This window comes from Xenopus laevis, chromosome 6L (genome assembly GCF_017654675.1).
Source record: "Xenopus laevis strain J_2021 chromosome 6L, Xenopus_laevis_v10.1, whole genome shotgun sequence".
Taxonomy (NCBI): Eukaryota; Metazoa; Chordata; class Amphibia; order Anura; family Pipidae; genus Xenopus; species Xenopus laevis.
In genome coordinates this window covers 11,893,458-11,916,016 of record NC_054381.1, presented here as the reverse complement: position 1 = coordinate 11,916,016, position 22,559 = coordinate 11,893,458, and the positions used below count along the sequence as shown (strand labels likewise).

At 40.1% G+C, this 22,559-nt stretch overlaps 1 protein-coding gene across 4 annotated transcripts in view; it reads right to left on the bottom strand.

Moving 5' to 3' along the window:
• The window catches only part of LOC108718723 (sodium channel protein type 5 subunit alpha), a 220,458-nt gene that overhangs the window by 154,060 nt on the left and 43,839 nt on the right, over nucleotides 1-22,559 (bottom strand). For all 4 annotated transcript variants that reach the window (XM_041565779.1, XM_041565781.1, XM_041565780.1 and 1 more), the window contains exons 2-4: nucleotides 9,717-10,031; nucleotides 8,542-8,660; nucleotides 6,036-6,125 (exon numbers count right to left, since the gene is read on the bottom strand). In XM_041565779.1, coding sequence (XP_041421713.1) covers nucleotides 6,036-6,125; nucleotides 8,542-8,660; nucleotides 9,717-9,980 — 473 coding nt within the window. In that variant the 5' untranslated portion in view covers nucleotides 9,981-10,031. The remainder of the gene's footprint in view (nucleotides 1-6,035; nucleotides 6,126-8,541; nucleotides 8,661-9,716; nucleotides 10,032-22,559) is intronic.

Below are 22,559 nucleotides of genomic sequence, written 5' to 3'. Positions count from 1 at the left end.
ATAGAAGCCCCTTGGCCCAACCTTGAACTGTGCTGTGCCCCTGGCCAATCCAATTGCATGGGAATCAGACTGCATACAGTTAATTGTTTCCCAAACTGTAGGAACATCCCTATTAGGGGAGATCAGATACATGTTGGGGGGGGGGGAACTGATGATCAGGCAAGTGACAGTTTTTCATTGGACACCATGAAAAGACAAAAAAAGAATAGGAATTATTAAGTCATCAGTGACTGGCAAAGAGGCTGAGGGATGAGCAGGCAAGTCCCCTGACATCATTGATGACATCATAAAAAGGCTGAATCCTCTGTTTAGGTTCCAAAGCACAAGCCTTATCAATGGAAATGTAGATATCACATTTTGAAGGGGAAAACATTCCCTATGTTTATCATATGTATAGCACTGCTGGTTCTAACTCTTGAACCAATCAGCCTTGCATGCTTCTTAAAGGGTTGGTTCACCTTTAAGTTAACTTTTAATATGTTATAAAATGGTCAGTTATAAGCAAATTTTCAATTAGTCTTCATTATTTCTTTTTTAGTGTTTTTGAACTATTTGCCTTCTTCTTCTGACTCTTTCCAGCTTTTTAACAGGGGTCACTGACCCCGTGTAAAACAACAACACAACATCTGCAAGCCTACACATGTATTGTTATTGCTACTTTTTATTATTAATATTTCTTTTCATGCCTCTCCTATTCATATTCCAGCATCTTATTCAAATCAATGCATGGTTGCTAAGGGAATCTGAAGCCTAGCAACCAGATTGCCAAAACTGCAAACTAGAGAGCTGCTGAATAAAAAGCTAAATAACTCAAAAAACACAAATAATAAAAAATGAAAACCAATTGGATATTGTCTCAGAATATTAGTCTCCAGCTTTAAAATGGGGGTCACTGACCCCATCTAAAACAACAACACAACATCTGCAATCTGGTAGCTTTTGCTACTTTTTATTATTAATCTTTCTTTTCAGGTCTCTCCTATTCATATTCCAGTATCTTATTCAAATCAATGCTTTGTTGCTAGGGTAATTTGAACCCTAGCTACCAGATTGCCAAAACTGCAAACTGGGGAGCTGCTGAATAAAAAGCTAAATAACTCAAAAACCACAAATAATAAAAAATGAAAACCAATTGCAAATCGTCTCAGAATATTACTCTGTACTAGTGATGGACAAATTTGTCCCATTACGCTTTGCTGCGAATTGTGGCATCCGCGTCAATTCTGACGCTCGAGTGAATTTTGATGGCGGTGTTAAAGTCAACGACGTCCCAATAATGTTGACGTGCGACGGTTTTGACGGGAACGACTTTTCTGACGCGTCCCAAAAGTTTTTGACATCTGCGAATTCTCGCTGGCGAATTCCCAATTTATTTGCCGGCAGCGAAACGCGGAAATTTGCGCCTGCTGAATTTATTCACCCACCACTACTCTCTACATCATACTAACAGTTAATTTAAAGGTGAACAACCCCTTTTAGCAGGTCTGATTATTAGCTGACTTTTGCTTTCATTGCTTCAAAAGACAAACACTGCTTTTAATATCAGTGACATTGTCAACGAAAAGGTGTAATTAAAGTATACTGGGAAGCTGCTTAGAATCACATTTTCTTTCATTAGGTAAAATGTTCTTTTCTAAGTCCGGAAGGTATGTATGTAACAGCCTTACATAAGGAAGTCTATTTCAGCTGAGAGTGTGCAGGAAAGTGCAAGCGGCCCAGTTTGCCACCTCCATAAGCTCCGGTGAGGTTTGGCTAATGAACACATTACCTTTTCTGCTCGCGGCACGGAGCCTGAGAGCTGTGATTGTGTTGTTCTCTGCTGACAATGAAATGACAGAGTCGGTTACACGCTAAACGCTCATGAATCCCTGCCGTTCCCAAAAAGAACAATGGCAAGGCGTCGGTGAATTAGCACTGCCACAAGGAAACATTAGCACAGCTCTTAGTAAAAATACACTTCCGTGTGCCTGAAAAACTAATAGTGCTGCCTTTATATTAAGTTGTCAACTTTGGGTATGCACATGACTTTAAACGGGTACTGGTCAAGGAAAATTTTTTTTTTAAAAAAAAAAAGCATCAGTTCATAGTGCTGCTCCACCAGAATTCTGCTCTGAAATCTGTTTCTCAAAAGAGCAAACAGATTTTTTATATTTAATTTTGAAATCTGACATGAAGCTAGACATATTGCAAGTTTCCCAGATGCCACCAGTCATGTGACTTCTCTCTACTCACTCTTTACTGCTGTACTGCAAGTTAGAGTGATATCATCCCCCTCCCTCCTCCCTCCCCCCAGCAGCCTAACAACAGAACAATAGGAAGGTAACCAGATAGCAGCTCCCTAACACAAGATCCCTGGTAGATCTAAGAACAGCACTCAATAGTAAAATCCAGGTCCCACTGAGACACATTCAGTTACACTGAGTAGGAGAAACAACAGCCTGCCAGAAAGCAGTTCCATCCTAAAGTGCTGGCTCTTTCTGAAAGCACATGACCAGGCAAAATGACCTGAGATGCACCTACACACCAATATTATAATTTTAAAAAAAAAATGTTATTTGCAGTGTACAGAGTGTAATTTAGAAATGAAATCTACACCATAAAAATCATGACAGAATCCCTTTAAGAAAATAGTAGGAATACACAGAATCCACTATTTTGGATTTGGCCGAACCCCCAACTTCTTAGCAAAAAATTCGGCCAAAAGCCAAACTGAATCAGAATCCTAATTTGCATATACAAATTAGAGGTGGGAAGGGGAAAACATTTTTTTTTACTTCCTTGTTTTGTCACAAAAAGTCACACAATTGCCCTCCCCATCCCTAATTTGCATATGCAAATTAGGATTAAGATTCGGTTCAACCGGGCATAAGGATTTGTCTTAATCCGAATGATTCCTGGGCGAATTCAGAACCGAATCCTGGATTCGGGGCATCCCTGGAGAAAAGTAGACTGGCAAGAATCACAGGGCCAACTTTAGTGCCCCAACATGGCGACATTACTGACTCCCTTTGTTAGGAGAGAGCAGGTGAGTTCAGCTGTATGATGCTTGGTGACAAGTTAGTGGGCTTCATGTCATGTTGTGGCAGTTAGATATTGCCAGCGATGCCCAGGAGTATTCATACGGACTCTGTGGGGCTCATTTCTAAACTCTGGGCTAATATAACCTCTGGGCATGTGAGTGTCACAGACACTTTCCAAGATGGTGACCCCCTGTGACAAGTTTGAAGTCCTGGATCATTGCTGCTATTGACAAGCTGAAACTTTAGCCTCGTGCAATAAGTTCACTATGGCATTTTTGGCCATAGTCATTCTTAGGGTTCAGTTCTCCTTTCAGGGTGCCCTGGGAACTGGGGCAAGTTCCCGGAACTTTATTGCCCAATAAGGATTGGCAATTTAGACCCCCTATTTTATTTATCTATATATATATATATATATATATATATATATATATATATATATATATATATATATAGTATATATATATGTATATATATATATATATGTATGTATATATATATATATATATATATATATATATATATATATATATATATATATATAAAAGTCTTATCACATGTACTGGTGAGTTCAGATACAAAAGACAAAACCAATGCAAAGATCCATGTGTCCCATACAAATCTAGTTCTCGGACGGCTGCTGCCACAAGTCTGTGATATAACTTTGACTATTTAAATCACATCTTTTATTACGGTGTGGCTGCCAGTTGGATTGTCATTCCTGACTCTGCACACAGGAGATATTTAATGCTCGCCGTCACCTGGGGCGGTTTTCTTTCTCTCTGTTGACAGTGAGAAGATAAGCCAAGTCACTTCAGAGGCAGCAGATGGTTGTCATTATCATATTGCCGAGCCGTAGGAAACCTTTGTTAGGGCGAGTGAAACAAGCCAAATGAGTAATTTCGCTGATGGCTTCTCAGTGGTGCGCAATATTCATTATTCGGCTTTAAATGTAAATAAAAGCAAAACAATACTGACAAGTTTATTCGCAGAAGGGGTTCAGCCTTAATAAATCTAGGAGTTCTCTGCATTCAACATAATGCACTGTAAATTACATAGGGAATTGGAAACTATAAGGCTGTTAAAAGTCGCCATGGTGACTTTATATGATCAGGGAACACCATGGCAGCTCATTATATCCTTAGTTTTTCAGTAGGGGGTATTTTTTTAAATATAAGTCATGTGACATAAGTGATAGTCTTATTTGTTAATAAGGACATAAATAAGCTATATTTATACATACTGTATATACATCGGTTTATAGGAAAAGCTAACCAAGCAGGTACAGGTGTGGGATCCGTTATCCAGAAACCGATTATCCAGAAAGCTCTGAATCTCCCATAGACTCCATTTTATCCAAATAATCGAAATTTTTAAAAAAAGATTACCTTTTTCTCTGTAATAATAAAACAGTAGCTTGTACTTGATCCCAACTAAGATATAATTAATCCTTATTGGAAGCAAAACCAGCCTATTGGGTTTACTTAATGTTTCAATTATTTTCTAGTAGAATTTAGGTATGAAGATCCAAATTACAGAAAGATCCGTTATCCGGAAAACCCCAGCATTCTGGATAACAAGTACTACTAACAAGTATTGTGGCTGATTTTGGCCATAAAGTTTGTCCGTCAAGGTTGGGGTGTAACTTTAGGGGCCCTGGTCACCTGCAACCCACACACAAAATTGTGGGTGACTACTGAGGATGTAGAGCCCTGCCCGGCCCCCCTGTACCCCAGGGCCCCCTAAGCGGCCGTCAGGTCTGCTTCCTCAGAAGTTATTCCACTGCATCAATGCATGAATGTCAGCTTACTGGTCAGTTTCTAAAGACCCTAATACCAAATCTGTAACAACAAGACTGCAAGTCCCATAATGCCTTGCAAGCACTATTATTAACAGTGTTATCAACGTGTTTATTAACACATCCATACCCATTATAATGGCATTTAAATATATCAGCTGTCAATCACATAATTACATGCCCCATCTTTCTTATTTTCCTTCCTTTTTTATTACTTTCACTTGCATGCAGCACTTCTTAGATGTTTTGCACTTCACATACCCCCTCTCTCCTCACTGTCTAATTGTGTAACCAGTGTATGGACCCCAGGTCCCCAATTCTGGAGCATAAACAAGATTTTGGCAAAGCCTTAAAGGAGAAGTAAACCCTAAAAATTAATATAGCTAAAAATGTCATATTTAATACACTTAATTTATTGCACGAGGCTAAAGTTTGAGCTTGTCAATAGCAGCAATGATCCAGGACTTCAAACTTGTCACAGGGGGTCACCATCTTGGAAAGTGTCTGTGACACTCACATGCTCAGTGGGCTCTGATTGGCTGTTGAGAAGCTAAGCTTAGGGCTCGTCACTAATTATCCAGCAGAAAATGAGCTTCCCTGGCTGTAATATAAGCTGATGCTACAGGTTTGCTGATTATTAAATTCTGATGCTAATTGCACTGGTTTCTGTGCTGCCATGTAGTAATTATCTGTATTAATTACTAATCAGCCTTATATTGTGACATTTCTATTCTATGTGTACTGTATATTGTGAGTGGGTCCCTAAGCTCAGTAAGTGACAGCAGCACAGAGCATGTGCAGTGAATCAGCAGAAAAGAAGATGGGGAGCTACTGGGGCATCTTTAGAGACACAGATCCTTACGGTTAAAGGGATGTGGTTCCTTTGGAATGGTATAGAAGCCCAAAAAATAATGTACAACATTTCTAGACTACTTCTTTAGTTAAGCTTTAGTTCTCCTTTAAGGAGCTTCAATATTCATTTCAATATACCTGCTATACACTTTAGCACAGGTTATAGATGTGCCACTGACCATGATGAAGGGGAAGGCCAGGGTAAATAGGACCTGGAAAGTAATGGGGTGGACTATAATCTGCAATACCTGGGCATAGCATTATGTGTAAATTCATTTTTTAAGACATTCAACAATAACATTAAGAAGACAGCAGTTAATAGAAAGAGCAAGAAAAGATGGAGTTGAATAAAAGTCAGGAATACTTACTCAACATACTTCAACCATGTTCCGGAGTCAGACATGGCCATAAACACGCAGTTTGTGAGAATAGTGCACATTATAAACATACTGAACAATGTAGGGAGTCAAGTTAAGGAAAAAACATTATGGCTGATAATAAACAATCATTTTCTGCCTCTCATTATAGTGCTGTATAGAGACCTACAAAATAACAAGTTGAAAATCTGTAGTTACCTAAAGCAACCAATTGAAGGTTAGCTCTCATCTGTTTAGTGCAGTCAGAAAGATTAAAGTAAGTGCCCCTACATACTACAGTATGTAGAGGCAAACTCTGTACTTAGGATCAGTTATCCACTCCCCAACCCAAATCCAGACTTTTGGGTAAATTTTACTAAGTGATGAAAATTCGCTCAGAGAACGCTAATTTCCTGAAATGGAAGTTGCATCCAGGGCGTGGAACACTGGCAAATTTTCGCTAGGTTACTTCGGCAATCAAAGCGAAGATGTGCTAGCGTTCAATTATGCCTAGCGCAACTTCGTTAGAGGCTAATTTGCATACGACGGGAAATTATAAAGTTGAATGGACGTATATGTTGCAGCAAATACATTACATTACACAAGTCCAGGGAACTTTAATAAAGACAATAGAGTTGTTATAATGCCCTACACATGAACCCACTGTATAGTTAATGGTCAATATGTTAGGAAATGTAGGGGGGAACCCGGTTACCCAAAAAAAATTTTAAGGACTTTTGCAGGTTATCACTTTGAAAAAGGAAAAGACGCCAGCGTCTTTGGGACTTAGAAACTTTTTCCACTAAAAATATGATGTAACAGAAGATTGAGGAATATCTATACACTCCAATGCACTTCGCCTGGTCTGAGCTGGAGAAGGCAAGTCTGGCGAAAGAGGTAACATTCAGTAAAATCCGCATCTTAGTGAATTTGTGGACTAACGTCCATTTGCCAGAGCGAAAATTCGCCTGGAGTGCGAATGGCCGCTAGCGTCTGTCTCTTTCGCTAGTGAAGTTACGCCTGTGCCCGTTAGTAAATCAGCGAAGTGCCTGAAAGCAGTAACGGTTTCAAATCGTCGCCAGCGTTAGTCACTTCGCCCTTTAGTAAATCTGCCCCTTTGTATTCTGTAATTGTTATCGAATGAATTGCAGCTTCAGCCTCGTGTTACACGTAAGGCTCTAGAAACATGCTACGCGTTCAAGTGCTGCAAAGATAAATATTCTCCGCTGCAAACTGAAGCCTAAATAATTACACTCATGGGGATCTACCCTTTGGACAACACACAAGCAGGACCCCCAGGGACTGACTAGTTCTGAACACTGCATTCTTCTAAAGCAAAGTTTCCTTTGGGGGGCAAGAACTGGCAGTTTAGAGAGGAAAACTGGGGGATGAAAGTTAAAGCAAGATGATGACAGAAGGGCAAAATAGTAACATTATAGATGGGGCCCCCTCTGTTTTATATAAATTAGGGTTGGACAGTCATTTTTATCGGGTGAACAGTAATATATAATATAATGAGTGGTCAACATGTTACCATTGAATAATGATCCATTCCTTCACAGCTACACCTGTATTCTGACTCTGAGTTAGTCAGCGAATTGAAGGGGGCCACACAGGACATAAATGTTCAGTGAGTTTGCTATTGATCCTTAGCATGGAGGTCAGATTCAGAAGAAAACAGTTATAACCCATGTGCCCCCCTCCTTAAGTCACTGATTGGTTATTGCCTGGTAACCAATCAGTGGAAAGCAAGAGAGCTGCAATGCAGGAAGTAATGTTCTGGCTATTATGTGAGACATCCAGTCACTCCGGCTTTTATAGATTACTAGTGATGGGCAAATTTATTCGGCAGGCATGAATTAGATGCGAATTTCTGCGCTTCGTGGTCGGCAAATAAATTTGCGAATTTGCCAGCGACATGTAAAAAAAATTGATTACGTTTTTCTTAGGGAGGCACCAAATCCACTATTTGGGATTGGGCCGAATCCACCAGATTACGTCCTTTTTTTGTGACAAAAAATCCCTCCCTGCCCATAATTTGCATATACAAATTAGGGTTGAGATTCGGTTTGGCCAGGTATGAGGATTCGGCAAAATCCGAATCCTGCTGATAACTGGCGAATCTTGGCCAAATCTGCAGTATTGTTTTGGAATTAAGTACAGTGCAAAAAAAAATGTTGTATTGGACTCGTTTTGTGTACATTTCCCCCAGATCTGAGTGTAGTCAATTACCCCTATTTTCATTCTGCATTGTTCATTACAGATGTACATGTCCCACCAATACTCCACTCCCTCCCCAATAAGACACACTCCTGTTTTACAATAAATAAGGTAACCTTAATATTTGTAAAAAAATAAATAAATAAATGACTGAGGTGCACCTAATTTCACATTGTAATACCAATACATTTTTAGCAGCACCAAATAGGGACCCCAATGGTGCCATTGTTATAATGGCTTCCATTCATCCAAGCCTTTTGCAGATAAATGTTACCAAAGAACACCATGAAAAGGATATGAATGTACCAAAATTTTGATTGAAGCTCTTCGGATGGGATTGAAAGGGCTTATTATATACAAAGCAGGTGTGGCACTAAATCTGAAGATTGTCTTTCCTTTATTTAGAACTATAAAGGTCTGGGGAGAAAAGAAGAGAGAAACAATGAATAATTACAACTGTAACTATGCTGCTATTGGTTGTGAATTGTATTGCACTATCCTCTTTGTAGCTTGACAGTTGCCAATGGTTCTTCTTTTTATCATTTTTTTTGTGGTTCCTTAAAGGAGAAGGAAAGTTACCAAGGCAGTTTATTGCCAATAAACTAGCTACAACACTAGAACGCCATTTTTATTATTATTATGATTATGATGATTATTATTATTATTATTATTATTATTATAGAATGCTTTTCCATTCCTCTAGTCACTGTCTGTGTTTGTTTACAATAGCAGCTACCATATTAGCTTGGCATGACATCACTACCTGCCTGAGTCTCTCCCTGCTCACTCATAGCTCTGAGCTCAGATTACAGCAGGGAGGGGAGAGAAGCAAACTGAGCATGCTCAAGCCCAAGCCCTGGAGGTTTAAGTTGAAAACAGGAAGTCTGATACAGAAGCCCATGAGTACACAATAGAAGGAAAGAAATGTGATGTTTCTTTTGACAGAGGACTCAGAGCAGCATTACTTTGAGGGTTTACTGGTGTATTTATATAGACCTTTCTGATAAAGCTTACTTAGTTTTAACCTATCCTTCTCCTTTAAGTGATTTCCCTTTCTAGTCTGCCTCTCTCAAAAGTTAAATTTAAAATGTTGAACTCAAATGTAACATTTTTAGAATGTGTCACCTAACTACAAGAATGGAGATTAATTCCAGGCTAGATTTTCATTTTATTTTTTAGTATCGCTTATCTTTCTCAACAGTCCCTCTCATATTCATCTTACCATCTGTTATTTAAATGGTGATCTGGACGTTAGGGTCATAAGGGCCACAGCAACCAGATGAACTAACCACCATCCAGGGGCAAACGTATCAAAAAGTCAATGAAATGTTCACCATAGTTTACCAGGGAGCTGATTTTTCGGGGTTCTATTTTCAACCCCTACAGATAATAAATAAAGACCCCTTGCAAACTGTGATAGTATGTCTCTGCTTACACCATAGGGTAGATCCCTTATACCTGGCACATGCTCACCTTATGGTTTCTGTAGAATGGATCGATATCCTCCAAGGGCTGTCCAATGAGCTGTTTAGGAAAGTCCCCGTAGATGCGGGGGAGCTGTTTGCCTGCTTCCAGGTCAGGGTGCGGCCTCGGCTTCTCATTATTTTCCTCCTCTCTGTTTTTCTGTTTAGCCGCCCTGGCCTGTTCCTCTGTGATTCGCTTTTCGATTGCAGCCAGGGACTCGGGGGTGAACCGGCGGAAGCTGTCAGGACCCGGTGGTAACAAGAGGACTGCCATATTCTCATCCTGCTCCTCGTGTGTACTAATTCTTATTTATAGCATTGGAAACTGTTGCAAGACAAAATAAGGCAGAGCAAAATGGTAAATACCAAAGAGGAATGTCCCTTCTCAGAATCAGTATAGGTGACATGAATCACTGGATTAAGTAGGAAAATACTTTGGGGGTTATGTAATAAAAGTCACTAAGTTTGCCTGGGAGCAGTAGTCAATTTCTGCGACAGCGCATTCCGGATCTCATAGACAAACCGTTGAAGTCAAGATTCCAGTTAAAAAGGTATAAATTTTATTTGAACATTCGATATCTAAGCAAGCGCCCGAGGTCTGACGCGTTTCGTGTTTACGCACTTCCTCAGAGACCTTCCGGGTCTTCCTCGAGGTCTCTGAGGAAGTGCGTAGACACGAAACGCGTCAGACCTCGGACGCTTGCTTACATATCGAATGTTCAAATAAAATGTATACCTTTTTAACTGGAATCTTGACTTCAGCAGTTTGTCAATGAGGTCCAGAGTGCGCCGCGACTTTCTTGGCGACAGACTCGGGGCAGGCTGCACCCGGGTCAAAACACCTATCCGGTAAGAAACTTATCTACTGTGTGTTGTTAAACCACATTATCCAAGTGGAGGCTGCTTTACCTAAAGTAACCAGTGAGCTGTTAACAAGGTTTCCTTGCATTTACCGTATGATATTGCATATAGAAAAACATTCCCCAGTTAGATATATTTATAGCGCTGGAAACATTATTTGATGTAATTTGCCCGGGAGCAGTAACCCATAGCAACCAATCAGCAGTTCGCATTTATTGGTCACCTATTTAAAAACAAATATCGTTGCTATGAGTTACTGCTCCTGGGCAAACTTAATGCCTTTTATTACACTTGAGGGTAAATTTTGTATTAATAACAAAAATAACAAGGTTGACAGCAATGATTCAACAGGTACCATTTACTGGTCACCTGCTTATAAGCAACAATCTCATTGGTTGCAATGGGTTACTAGACCTGGTAAAAACTTTGCACTTCCTATTACCCTCTGTTGTTGCTAAAAGCATTTTGGATGTTTTATTTAAGACCAAAATGCAATCCCTCCTCCCCTTTTTTTTTTTTTACTAAATGTCAAACCCATCATACACATTCAGCAAACTTCTAAATTTAACTGGGACAGATTTTCATGCAATAATAACAGTGAAGTGATTTTCATGCGCATAAGCACTCAACGCCTCATCATAAATTCAAGTGGTGTGTTTTCAGCTTTCAAAACAGTGGTCTAACAAGGTATCGATGCCATAAACGCTATTTTCCACTTTAGAGTGACATTAACCCTATGTTGGCATCTGCCTGAAACACAGGGGGTCATTTATCAAGTGCAGGCCAAGGCGCAACATGCAAAAAATGGGTGGAATCCGCTATATTTTCGAAGAGCAGAATACAGTGCTGCCCATGTTCATCAGTGTTGTAATGAGGCCATGCCCAAGGCCTGCCCATTACAACCAAATCCCACCTAAAACCCAGCCTACCCCCTCAAGCCCCACCTACTCAGCATGTCCACAAAGAACACATTCTAGCCTTAGCACTCTGCTCCTCCAAAAACCTTAAAGGAAGCTATACCCCCCGATAGGTCTCTCTAAAAATATATTGCGTAAAACAGCTCATATGTAAAACCCTGCTTCATGTAAATATATATAATTTTCATAATAATATATCTTTTTAGTAGTATGTGCCATTGGGTAATCATAAATAGAAAACTGCCAGTTTGAGAAATAAGGCCTATGATTCACGGTGCACACAAACATACCAAACATACATGCTAGGTCACATGAGCCAATAAACAGACACACTTCTGTCTTTTGCTTCCACACTTCTTCCTGTTACAGTTAGAGCTGCAGTATTTCTGGTCAGGTGATCTCTGAGGCAGCACACAGACCATCACAAAATGCTGGTTCAAGGCAAGAGATGTAAAAGGGCAACACTTAAATATACATTGCAGTTTGGTAAGATTCTTTAATATGCCACCTAATTTTATATAAACTATCTGTTGCTTAAGTATTCATTTTGGGGGCATAGATTTAGCTGGTGTTTTACTGGCAAGTGGCAATGTGGGTAAAATCTCACCCATGTGGCAACTCTAATTATACCATCTTGTACTCACTTTACTTTTCCATAACTTCCATTAACATAAATCTACATTAATCTGATATAACCCCCCTTTTTTAGGTCAATGAATAAATATGTTTTTGTTGCTTGAGAAAATGCTATTTTCCTGGACATGAAACTCTTCAATCCACTTACAGTAAATGTTCCTATCACAATAACTGGGCTACAGATATGCAAAGACCGGCCAAAGGAAAATCTCTCCTTTCCATTCGGGCAGGCTGCTCCTTGGCTAAATACAGGTGGTGGTGGGGGGGGGGTGCGTCTCCTTGATTTAACCATGTCTAGTAGCCGGGAGACATTAGCGCTGAGCCTATTGAATGGGCCATATTATCATATGTAGAAGCCCGGACATTCATTTAATTTTTTTCTGGAAATAAAACCTCGCTAATCATATTACAAAGAACATTTCTTGCCATCTAACACTCCGGCAGTTAAAGGATTATTGCACAAAGCTGCAGACAGACAAATGGTATATTTATACAGTCTCAAAGACTGGCAGGTTAAATTCCATATGTCTGTATGCCAGCAAACAGCTTCATACTCATATATGTTTTGTATTATTGGAAACCAAACAACATTTCCTACTATAAGTATGCAGTGTATATGAACAGTAAGGCTGTGTTGATTGATGTAGGGGCCCCTGGGCAAAACCAGACTGTGTGGGTCCTGTTATTTCCATGAAGGAGGAAAACCCAAGCTACCACCAACTGAAGGGCCACAAACTGGGCAACCCATATATAATAGTTACTGTTGCCACCTTTCCATACCTTTGCCACCTTTCACAGTATACCCAGTATCTTCTACTCTACTATGTCATTAAACCCCCTGAAAGCAGCTTTGTATGTGTTTCTTGGAGATATTGGCAGTATAATGAGCCCCAATTTTGTTCTATACCAGGGGTGTCCAAACGGTAGATCAGGATCTTCTAGTAGACCTTTACCTTTTGAGCAGTAGATCTCGAGACAGTCTCTACAAACAGTCACAACAAACAGCTTGTCTAAATCACACTCCTGTTTCATTCTTTTCATTCAGATATGTGTAATATTAAGGTTACATAAGAACTAGCCATTTGTTAAATATAACAATCTACATTTTCTCAATATTTTCCATGGAATAGAATGCTAAAAACACCTTGGATGTAGATCATAATGGGACAACATCACTAAAAGTTGACCTCTCATTAGTAAAGTATGGACACACCTGTTCTATACCATCTCTAGCTGGCAGGTATGGGATGAAGAACCACTTATTCAGAGTCAAGATATTCTGAGAAAAGGCTAATGCTAATCCAAAACCAGCATCAGATAGAGAAGAGTAGATTGACCATGGCTTAGCTAGAAGGCCAGGAGTTAATACCCTGCACATACACAGGAAAGCCAAACTTTATGGCCATGCTTTCTGCTCACCCGGCCAGTTCCGTTATCTGCCAGGGGCTTGACCTATTTTTAGTTCATTAGCAGACAGCACAGACAGAGCTTGATGACAAAGGTAAGGCTTCCTAGGAAGTAATTACCAGGAATTTCCAGAACAGCAAGATGCACTTATCAGACCGATATCAGAGAAACAAGATCCCAGGAAGAACAATTTCTGGAAATTTCAAATGTCTATTCTATTCCCTGAAGCCAATCCCAGTGAAACAGCAATTCTGGCAGACTAAGGTAGCCAAACGTGTTCAGCCAGTGGCCCAAACAAGAAGATCTGAACAAAGGTGAAAGTGAGATGGGTCCAATCTTACTTCTTGATCTGCAAGTGGCCTGGCATTTCCAGTCTTTCAACAATGGTCAAGCAGAATGTGTATATATATTTGTGGGCAATTTGGGTCTAATTAACGGGCTTATGTTTAAAGGGGAACTATGGCAAAAATGAAAATTTAATATAAGCTTCAAAATACTGAAATAAGAAACTTTCTAAATACAATCAATTAAAATTGCTGTACAGTTTCTGAAATAATCAAGTTTATCTTCACTATTCCTCTCTCAGCATCTGTTTCTCTTCATTCTGTCTTCATTTAGGATTTGGGTGTCAGATGAATGATCCAATATATCTTATAGGGGGGCTCCTTTTGCCCAGAAGATGTATGAGAGCTCACTCTATTAAAATCACCAGAAATCATGTCTCTCTACATGCAGGATTTGTGCAAAAGGCAGTTATTTTGTTAGATTTTGTTTGTACTGGAATCAGTTATTTGAGTGAGCTCTAATACATCTGCTACATGAGGGAGCCCCCTCTATAAGATATATTGGATCGTTGATCTGACACACAACTCCTACATGAAGACATAATGAAGAGAAACAGATGCTGAGAAATAGTGAATATAAACGGGATTATTTCAGAAACAATGCAGACATTTTAATTGATTGTATTTAGAAAGTTTCTTACTTCAGTATGAGGAAGCTTGTATTAAATTTTCCTTTTCGCAATAGTTCCCCTTTAACATTGATCAGCGATGTGATGAAAGTTATAGCATCTCTTAGCAACTATGAAAGGTATGGCCACCTATCTGAAAGATAAAATCTATATATGCATGCATGGCCTGTCAATGCCAACTGAAAGGGCAATTTAACTCTTATTTCATTTGAATTCAAAACCAATGAGGGGAAACGACATCCTATATCAGAGAATCATTCCACAGGTGGTAATATATGCCTTCGACATGACTACTGGAACTTCAGCCTGTTAGACGGACAATTTATTTTGATGAGCCCAGCATGCAATATCACTGATGTTCCTACATGTCCTGTATGATCAACCTGTGCCTGTAGCATGGGCTGGAACCTGTCAATTTAACTAGACTGCAGGGCTGGAAAGCATTTGCCCTGGGGTCCCCACCAGTCCCCTTGAAATAAATGTTAATTAAAGCACAAACTACATAATATATTACTATATTAGCTCTAAATAAAGGCACTTAGTGAGTTGAACATCCGCAACCTGACAGACTGGAAAAACCAGCATTGGATCACTATCACACTATCACTATGAACAGATAATCCCTATACTTCAAGTACCTAATAGATTAGTGTAGTTATTTTTATAGGTCGTTTGTCTTAAATTTGTACAAACTGGTTTTACAGCAGGTGTTTCTAGCAGTTCCTGTTTCCTCCGGCAGCCCAAACTCATTGGTACACCCTGTTTGCTTCAAAGAAGCAGTTGTTCTTAACTTTCTCATAACACAGTAATTACATGACAGCAAAATGTATCTTCTGAGAACACCAGCACCCATAGTGATCAGTGAAGAATGCCACAGGCATGGGATCATACTCAGATTTTGAATAACGCATCTGAAACGCATGAATTCGGCACCTAGGTGGACGAGCCTTCAGGGTTTAGTTGGTTTAGTTTGTTTAGTTGGCTCCTAAGCAAGAAGGTTTAACTTGAAATAATTATATCTTGTGTATAGAGATCTTATTAACCAGGGGTCACCCCTAACCCCCTTCTGATTTTTTTCTGGTTTTTGAGGCTTTGCAGAAATCACCCACAAACAACCATAATGGATAATTGGATAGCAGAGGGCAGATTAAAGCCTACAAACCTCACATGGAGGAGTCTTGAAGAGACAGAAGGACAGGAATACAATGGAGGATACAGCAAGCTGGAAAACTAGGGCAATTATGGTCCCTTAATTCCCTGGCCATTTCAAACCTGGTTTTCCTTATTGCTTCAAGGGGGTTTGATAAGAGGAGGTAAATTGGTTGCATTGGGAACTGGGGAGGGACAACATAACATTGCAGCAGTTAAGCTAAGGTCACGCCAACATTATTAAGCTGGCCATAGATGCAAAGATACATAGTAACATAGTAAGTTAAGTTGAAAAAAGACCAAGTCCAACCTTTTAAGTCTATATATAACCTTCCTAACTGCTAGTTTATCCAGAGGATGGCAAAAAAAAACCCATTTAAAGCCGCTCCAATTTTACCTTTTTTAAAGGTAAAAATTCCTTCCTGACTCCAAAATGGCAATGGGACCAGTCCCTGGATCAACTTGTACTATGAGCTATCTCCCATATCCCTGTATTCCTTCACTTGCTAAACACCATCCAACCCCTTCTTAAAGCTATCTAATACTGTCGTATGAAGTGAAGAGTCATACGATTTTCGGACCCTGTGTTGGATTGACCCGACATTTTCCGCGCCCTATTCGTTCAGTCGATCGGACAGGACAAAATATTTATATTGGCTACTCATAATATCTCTGTATATATCAATGGAAAACTGTCACTACTATTTGTCGGACATAACTTTCGTACTATTGCTGTCTGTCAATAAATGACCAGAGAAATGTGTGATTTCTTCTCTTTACTACTTTATAGTTTCTGAATGGTTAGTTGCAGGTGGGAAGATTGGCACGGACGACCGTTCTTCCGACTTTAGGCTATCATCTGTATGTCTATGGCTAGCTTTACTCCCCTTAGTTTAATTCACCTCCTCTACCAATTGATTGGGGGGGTAGGAATATGAAATAAAGTGCTAATTGAATGCGGATGCTCAGCCTGCACAGAAAATAAGAGCCGTGAATGTGTCATTTGGCTGTACAAGGTGATTGCAGCTCTTCATACCAACATGCACTACACTGGGTTTCTCAAAAGCGCAGCGGTACAGGCATGACTCACGCCCATTAGATGCATGAAAAGAGCTTATATTTTATTTCTCTTTTTTATACCGTGTCACTTCAAAAGGTGCGCATAAAGCAATGACAGCGGCGACTGGCCCCCACCCTGCAGACCAAATCGCCAAACGTTTCTGCGCTAAAAAGATCAGAACTTTATTTAAAGAAGGTGGGGGGGGCAAAAACACTGCGGCGATTATTTTCATGTCAAGTCATGCTGCTGCTGAAATGTAATATTTCTATTCCAGGCAGGCTCTGCTTACTGTATAAGAAAATGATATGTTGCAGATGCACAGTGTATACAAATAGAACATTGTGTTGGGTTCTGGTAACCGGGGAATCGGATCACAAAACAAATCAAAGACAAAGGGACTGCTAGGACAAACATGGGTGCTTCCATGTCCGATAAAAGAGCAAACAAAATACATAATTTCTTGTATGACAAGGGGCTCGATTAACTAAACATGATGAGGCATCAGTCAGGCCATAAGGTTTGTTCAATTTATGAAAGGTTAAGAAATGTAATCAATATTGATGGCAAGTGAGCAACAATAATAAATCCTGATGGCTAAGACAATTGTGCTAATTCCATCGGCCCGCTGGATCAATTCTTAAATCTGTCCATTCAGATTTCAGCAATGTACACCTAAATGCATATACAGTATACAAATATATACCTAGGGGTGCAGAGCTTCATTCCGCCATCTATTTACCCCAAAATGACATGCCTGCTCATCTGTCCAATCAGATTTCAGCAACGTACATCAAAATGCAACAAATATATACCTAGGGGTTTTTAAAGGTGCAGAGATTCATTCTGCCATCTATTTACCCCAAAATCACATGCCTGTCCATCTGTCCAATCAGATTTCAGCAACGTACATCCAAATGTATATACAGTATACAAAAATATACCTATGGGTGCAGAGCTACATTCTGCCATCTATTTACCCCAAAATCACATGCCTGCCCATCTGTTCAATAAGATTTCAGCAACGTACATCCAAATGCAACAAATATATACCTAGGGGTTTTTAAAGGTGCGGAGCTTCATTCCAGCATCTATTTAACCCGAAATCCCATGCCTGCCCATCTGACCAATCGGATTGCACCATTTCATTAGATTGTAGAATTACTCAGTGGTGCATTGTGGAAGGACAATATGTACCAAAGGGGTTTCAAGGTGAGCTTAATTCTGCTGTCAATTTACCCCAAAATTACACAATTCCTGTTGGAGCAATCAGAGCACACAATTTCATAGCATTGCAGAACTACTCAACAGCATTATGAGGGAAAAGACAAAGCATGTACATGTGGGTTTTCAAAGGTCTACCATCCTTTTACTCTTAAATGCTCGCCTATCGGATCAATCAGACTGCACTATTCCATTATATCACAGAACTACTAAGCAGTTAATTGAAGCCAAAGAAACCAAGTGCTGATATTAATTCTTCCATCCGTTTACTGCAAAATCACACATTTCCTGCCAGATCAATCAGATTCCATTTCAGAGTATTGTAGAACTACTCATAAGCACGTTGTGGGACCACTCTATAGTGTATATGGGGATCTTATTAACCAGGAGTCACCCTGAATTCCCTTCCTACTTCTTTCTGTACTTTTGGGCTTAAGGGCTCTTACTCATGAGCGTTTTTACCTGCGCTCCCCTGCGTTCTGTTTTTCGGCGTTCAGCCGCAGGGGAGCGCAGGAATAGACGCATTTCATTATTTCAAATGGGGCTGTACTCACACAGGCGCATGTAGGCGCCGAACGCAGGTTGAGACGCAACATGCTGCATTTTTCCTGTGTTCGGCGCCTACATGCGCCTGTGTGAGTACAGCCCCATTTGAAAAAATGAAATGCGTCTATTCCTGCGCTCCCCTGCGGCTGAACGCCGAAAAACAGAACGCAGGGGAAAAAAACACTCATGAGTAAGAGCCCTTAAAGATCCCAGCTCCCTAGAAGGACTTATTAGAGGAGCCTACAAAATTGGCACCTCTCAGTGATTTCAACTTTCCTTCTCCCTTATAGAGGTTATAATTGGTGCAACTAGTGGGTAGATTATCCCTGAATCAATGTATCGCCTTAACCTTGGCTAAATCAATGTTAATTTGCAGCCACTGGCAAACAAATGCTACAAGCTTGTAAGGGCAAAGGTTTTCAGCGGCCACAAATGTTTAATTATGTCGCAACAATTAATGTGCACGCAGGGAAGCTGCTTTCTGGCAGATAAGGACATAATTGAGTTAGATATGAAAATCTATTCAGGATTCATGCTGGTTCCTCTATACAATCTCCAGAAAGTGGATTCCCGGTAATTCATGGTAAGTCTTTGTTTTAAACTCATTGATGGATGAACATATGAGCGGCACATGTACATTAGAGAGTGGCTGCACTGATGGGACTCCTTGCTTTGTTTTCCTTGCTTATCTCTTTGGATACCAAAAGATATTATAATTAACATTATGACACAAACCTCTCTTTCCTCTCTGATATCCCATGGAATATGTGATAATATTCCCAGTCTGGCAATATATGTAACACCTTCTGAACTACAAGTTCCCTCATAGATGCAGGGGAGCCAGTAAAGCCGTTTCTACAGATTGTATATAAATAAGAACCAGCATGAATCCAGATTGAATTTCATATCTAACAAGATTATAACATTATCTGTAAGAAAGCAGCTTCTCTGAATTCACATTAATTGCTACTGCACAATTACGCCTGTTTAGTTTATGTGGTTTATAGCATAAACCAGGGTTTGACCAAACTTTACTAAAATGCTGTCAGTCTGGACCTCACGGGCCCAGCCAAAAATCTTTAATTAATTCATTTATCCAGTGTCATATAGATCCATTTGTAGGATTGCTTAGTTTGTATTAATTTATACTGTATCACCTGAGACAAATGTGACAAGATCAGAGATGTATGAATTGATAAACCAAAAAGGAATAAAATTCTGTTAATCGTCCTTGGTATGACTTTATTCATATTGGAGAAGTTGCTGATGGCAAGTATTCATTCTATTTATGAATTGCAAGGTAGATACAAAGATCTGGCACCAAGTTGCAAAGTAGTGGGATTGTGAGTTACACTGACAATACAAAAATACACAAGAGATCAACAGACATATGATATTGTATAAAACAAGTCTGCATATGTTCCAGTCCCAAGGGATCTGCAAACACTGCCAGAGGCTCTAGGGATAATGTGTCTTTGCCCAAGAGCACATAAAGGGCAAATAATAAATGTCAGATTTTCAAGTACTCTAGACCAAGTTCTAATAATTTCACCAAACCTGGGCCTTTCCAGTCTCAGATGTCTTGGAATATTGATCTGTAAAGTATCATCAGATCTGATGGGCCTTTTTTAAAGAGAAAAGGTTCTGCTGACCTGTGACATCACTCATTAAGGACTATCTGATCCTGAAAAAACAAAATTCAGAAACTGTTGCTGAGCTTCAACTCTAACAATCGCCCCAAGCTGAAGGCTAGACAGAAGAATGACCACTCTTGCTAAAAAAAGCTCTAGATTAAAAATAGCTCACATATATGTTTTAGTAGAGGGAGATGGTGCCTATAGTAACAGTGGATAATAGTCTCTGGGAAGGGAGTGTGACTGTGGGATAACAGGTATAGTAGGGAGAGATGGTGTCTATAGTAACAGTGGATAATAGTCTCTGGGAAGGGAGTGTGACTGTGGGATAGCAGGTATAGTAGGGAGAGATGGTGTCTATAGTAACAGTGGATAATAGTCTCTGGGAAGGGAGTGTGACTGTGGGATAACAGGTATAGTAGGGAGAGATGGTGTCTATAGTAACAGTGGATAATAGTCTCTGGGAAGGGAGTGTGACTGTGGGATAGCAGGTATAGTAGGGAGAGATGGTGTCTATAGTAACAGTGGATAATAGTCTCTGGGAAGGGAGTGTGACTGTGGGATACAGGTATAGTAGGGAGAGATGGTGTCTATAGTAACAGTGGATAATAGTCTCTGGGAAGGGAGTGTGACTGTGGGATAGCAGGCATAGTAGGGAGAGATGGTGTCTATAGTAACAGTGGATAATAGTCTCTGGGAAGGGAGTGTGACTGTGGGATGCAGGTATAGTAGGGAGAGATGGTGCCTATAGTAACAGTGGATAATAGTCTCTGGGAAGGGAGTGTGACTGTGGGATAACAGGCATAGTAGGGAGAGATGGTGTCTATAGTAACAGTGGATAATAGTCTCTGGAAGGGAGTGTGACTGTGGGATAGCAGGTATAGTAGGGAAAGATGGTGTCTATAGTAACAGTGGATAATAGTCTCTGGGAAGGGAGTGTGACTGTGGATAGCAGGTATAGTAGGGAGAGATGGTGCCTATAGTAACAGTGGATAATAGTCTCTGGGAAGGGAGTGTGACTGTGGGATAACAGGTATAGTAGGGAGAGATGGTGTCTATAGTAACAGTGGATAATAGTCTCTGGGAAGGGAGTGTGACTGTGGGATAGCAGGTATAGTAGGGAGAGATGGTGCCTATAGTAACAGTGGATAATAGTCTCTGGGAAGGGAGTGTGACTGTGGGATAGCAGGTATAGTAGGGAGAGATGGTGCCTATATTAACAGTGGGATAATAGTCTCTGGGAAGGGAGTGTGACTGTGGGATAGCAGGTATAGTAGGGAGAGATGGTGCCTATAGTAACAGTGGGATAATAGTCTCTGGGAAGGGAGTGTGACTGTGGGATAGCAGGTATAGTAGGGAGAGATGGTGGCCTATAGTAACAGTGGATAATAGTCTCTAGGAAGGGAGTGTGACTGTGGGATAGCAGGTATAGTAGGGAGAGATGGTGTCTATAGTAACAGTGGATAATAGTCTCTGGGAAGGGAGTGTGACTGTGGGATAGCAGGTATAGTAGGGAGAGATGGTGCTATAGTAACAGTGGATAATAGTCTCTGGGAAGGGAGTGTGACTGTGGGATAGCAGGTATAGTAGGGAGAGATGGTGCCTATAGTAACAGTGGGATAATAGTCTCTGGGAAGGGAGTGTGACTGTGGGATAGCAGGTATAGTAGGGAGAGATGGTGCCTATAGTAATAGTGGATAATAGTCTCTGGTAAGGGAGTGTGACTGTGGGATAGCAGGTATAGTAGGGAGAGATGGTGCCTATAGTAACAGTGGGATAATAGTCTCTGAGAAGGGGTTGTCGAATTGCAGGTATGTTAAGATAGACAACATAAGGCAGAATTTCATGTTAAGAGCAACTGTCAGCAACCACAGACAGTTGTCTTTTACCAACAGTCCAAGGGTTTTAACAGATGAGATCACACAAAGTCCAGGGTCCCCATAAAAAAGGCAGATTTAATGAAAGTTTACTTTGTACAATTATAGTACTGGATATAAATTGATGATATGTATATTGTGAGACCCCCGAGAATAGTGTTGAGGTTTATTAATTATATTTATGTGTATATAGAGAGAGAGAGAAAGAGAGAGAGGGGGGTGGGTGGGAGATATCTAGCAATTAAAGGAAAACTATACCCCCAAAATGATTACTTAAGCAACAGATAGTTTATATCAAATTGAATGACATATTAAAGAATCTTACCAAACTGGAATATATATTTACATAAATATTGCCCTTTTACATCTCTTGCCTTGAACCACCATTTCGTGACTCTATCTGTGCTGCCTCAGAGATCACCTGACCAGAAATACTACAACTCTAACTGTAACAGGAAGAAGTGAGGAAGCAAAAGGCAGAACTCTGTCTGTTAATTGGCTCATGTGACCTAACATGTGGTTTGTATGTGTACACAGTGAATCGTATGATCCCAGGGGGCGGCCCTTATTTT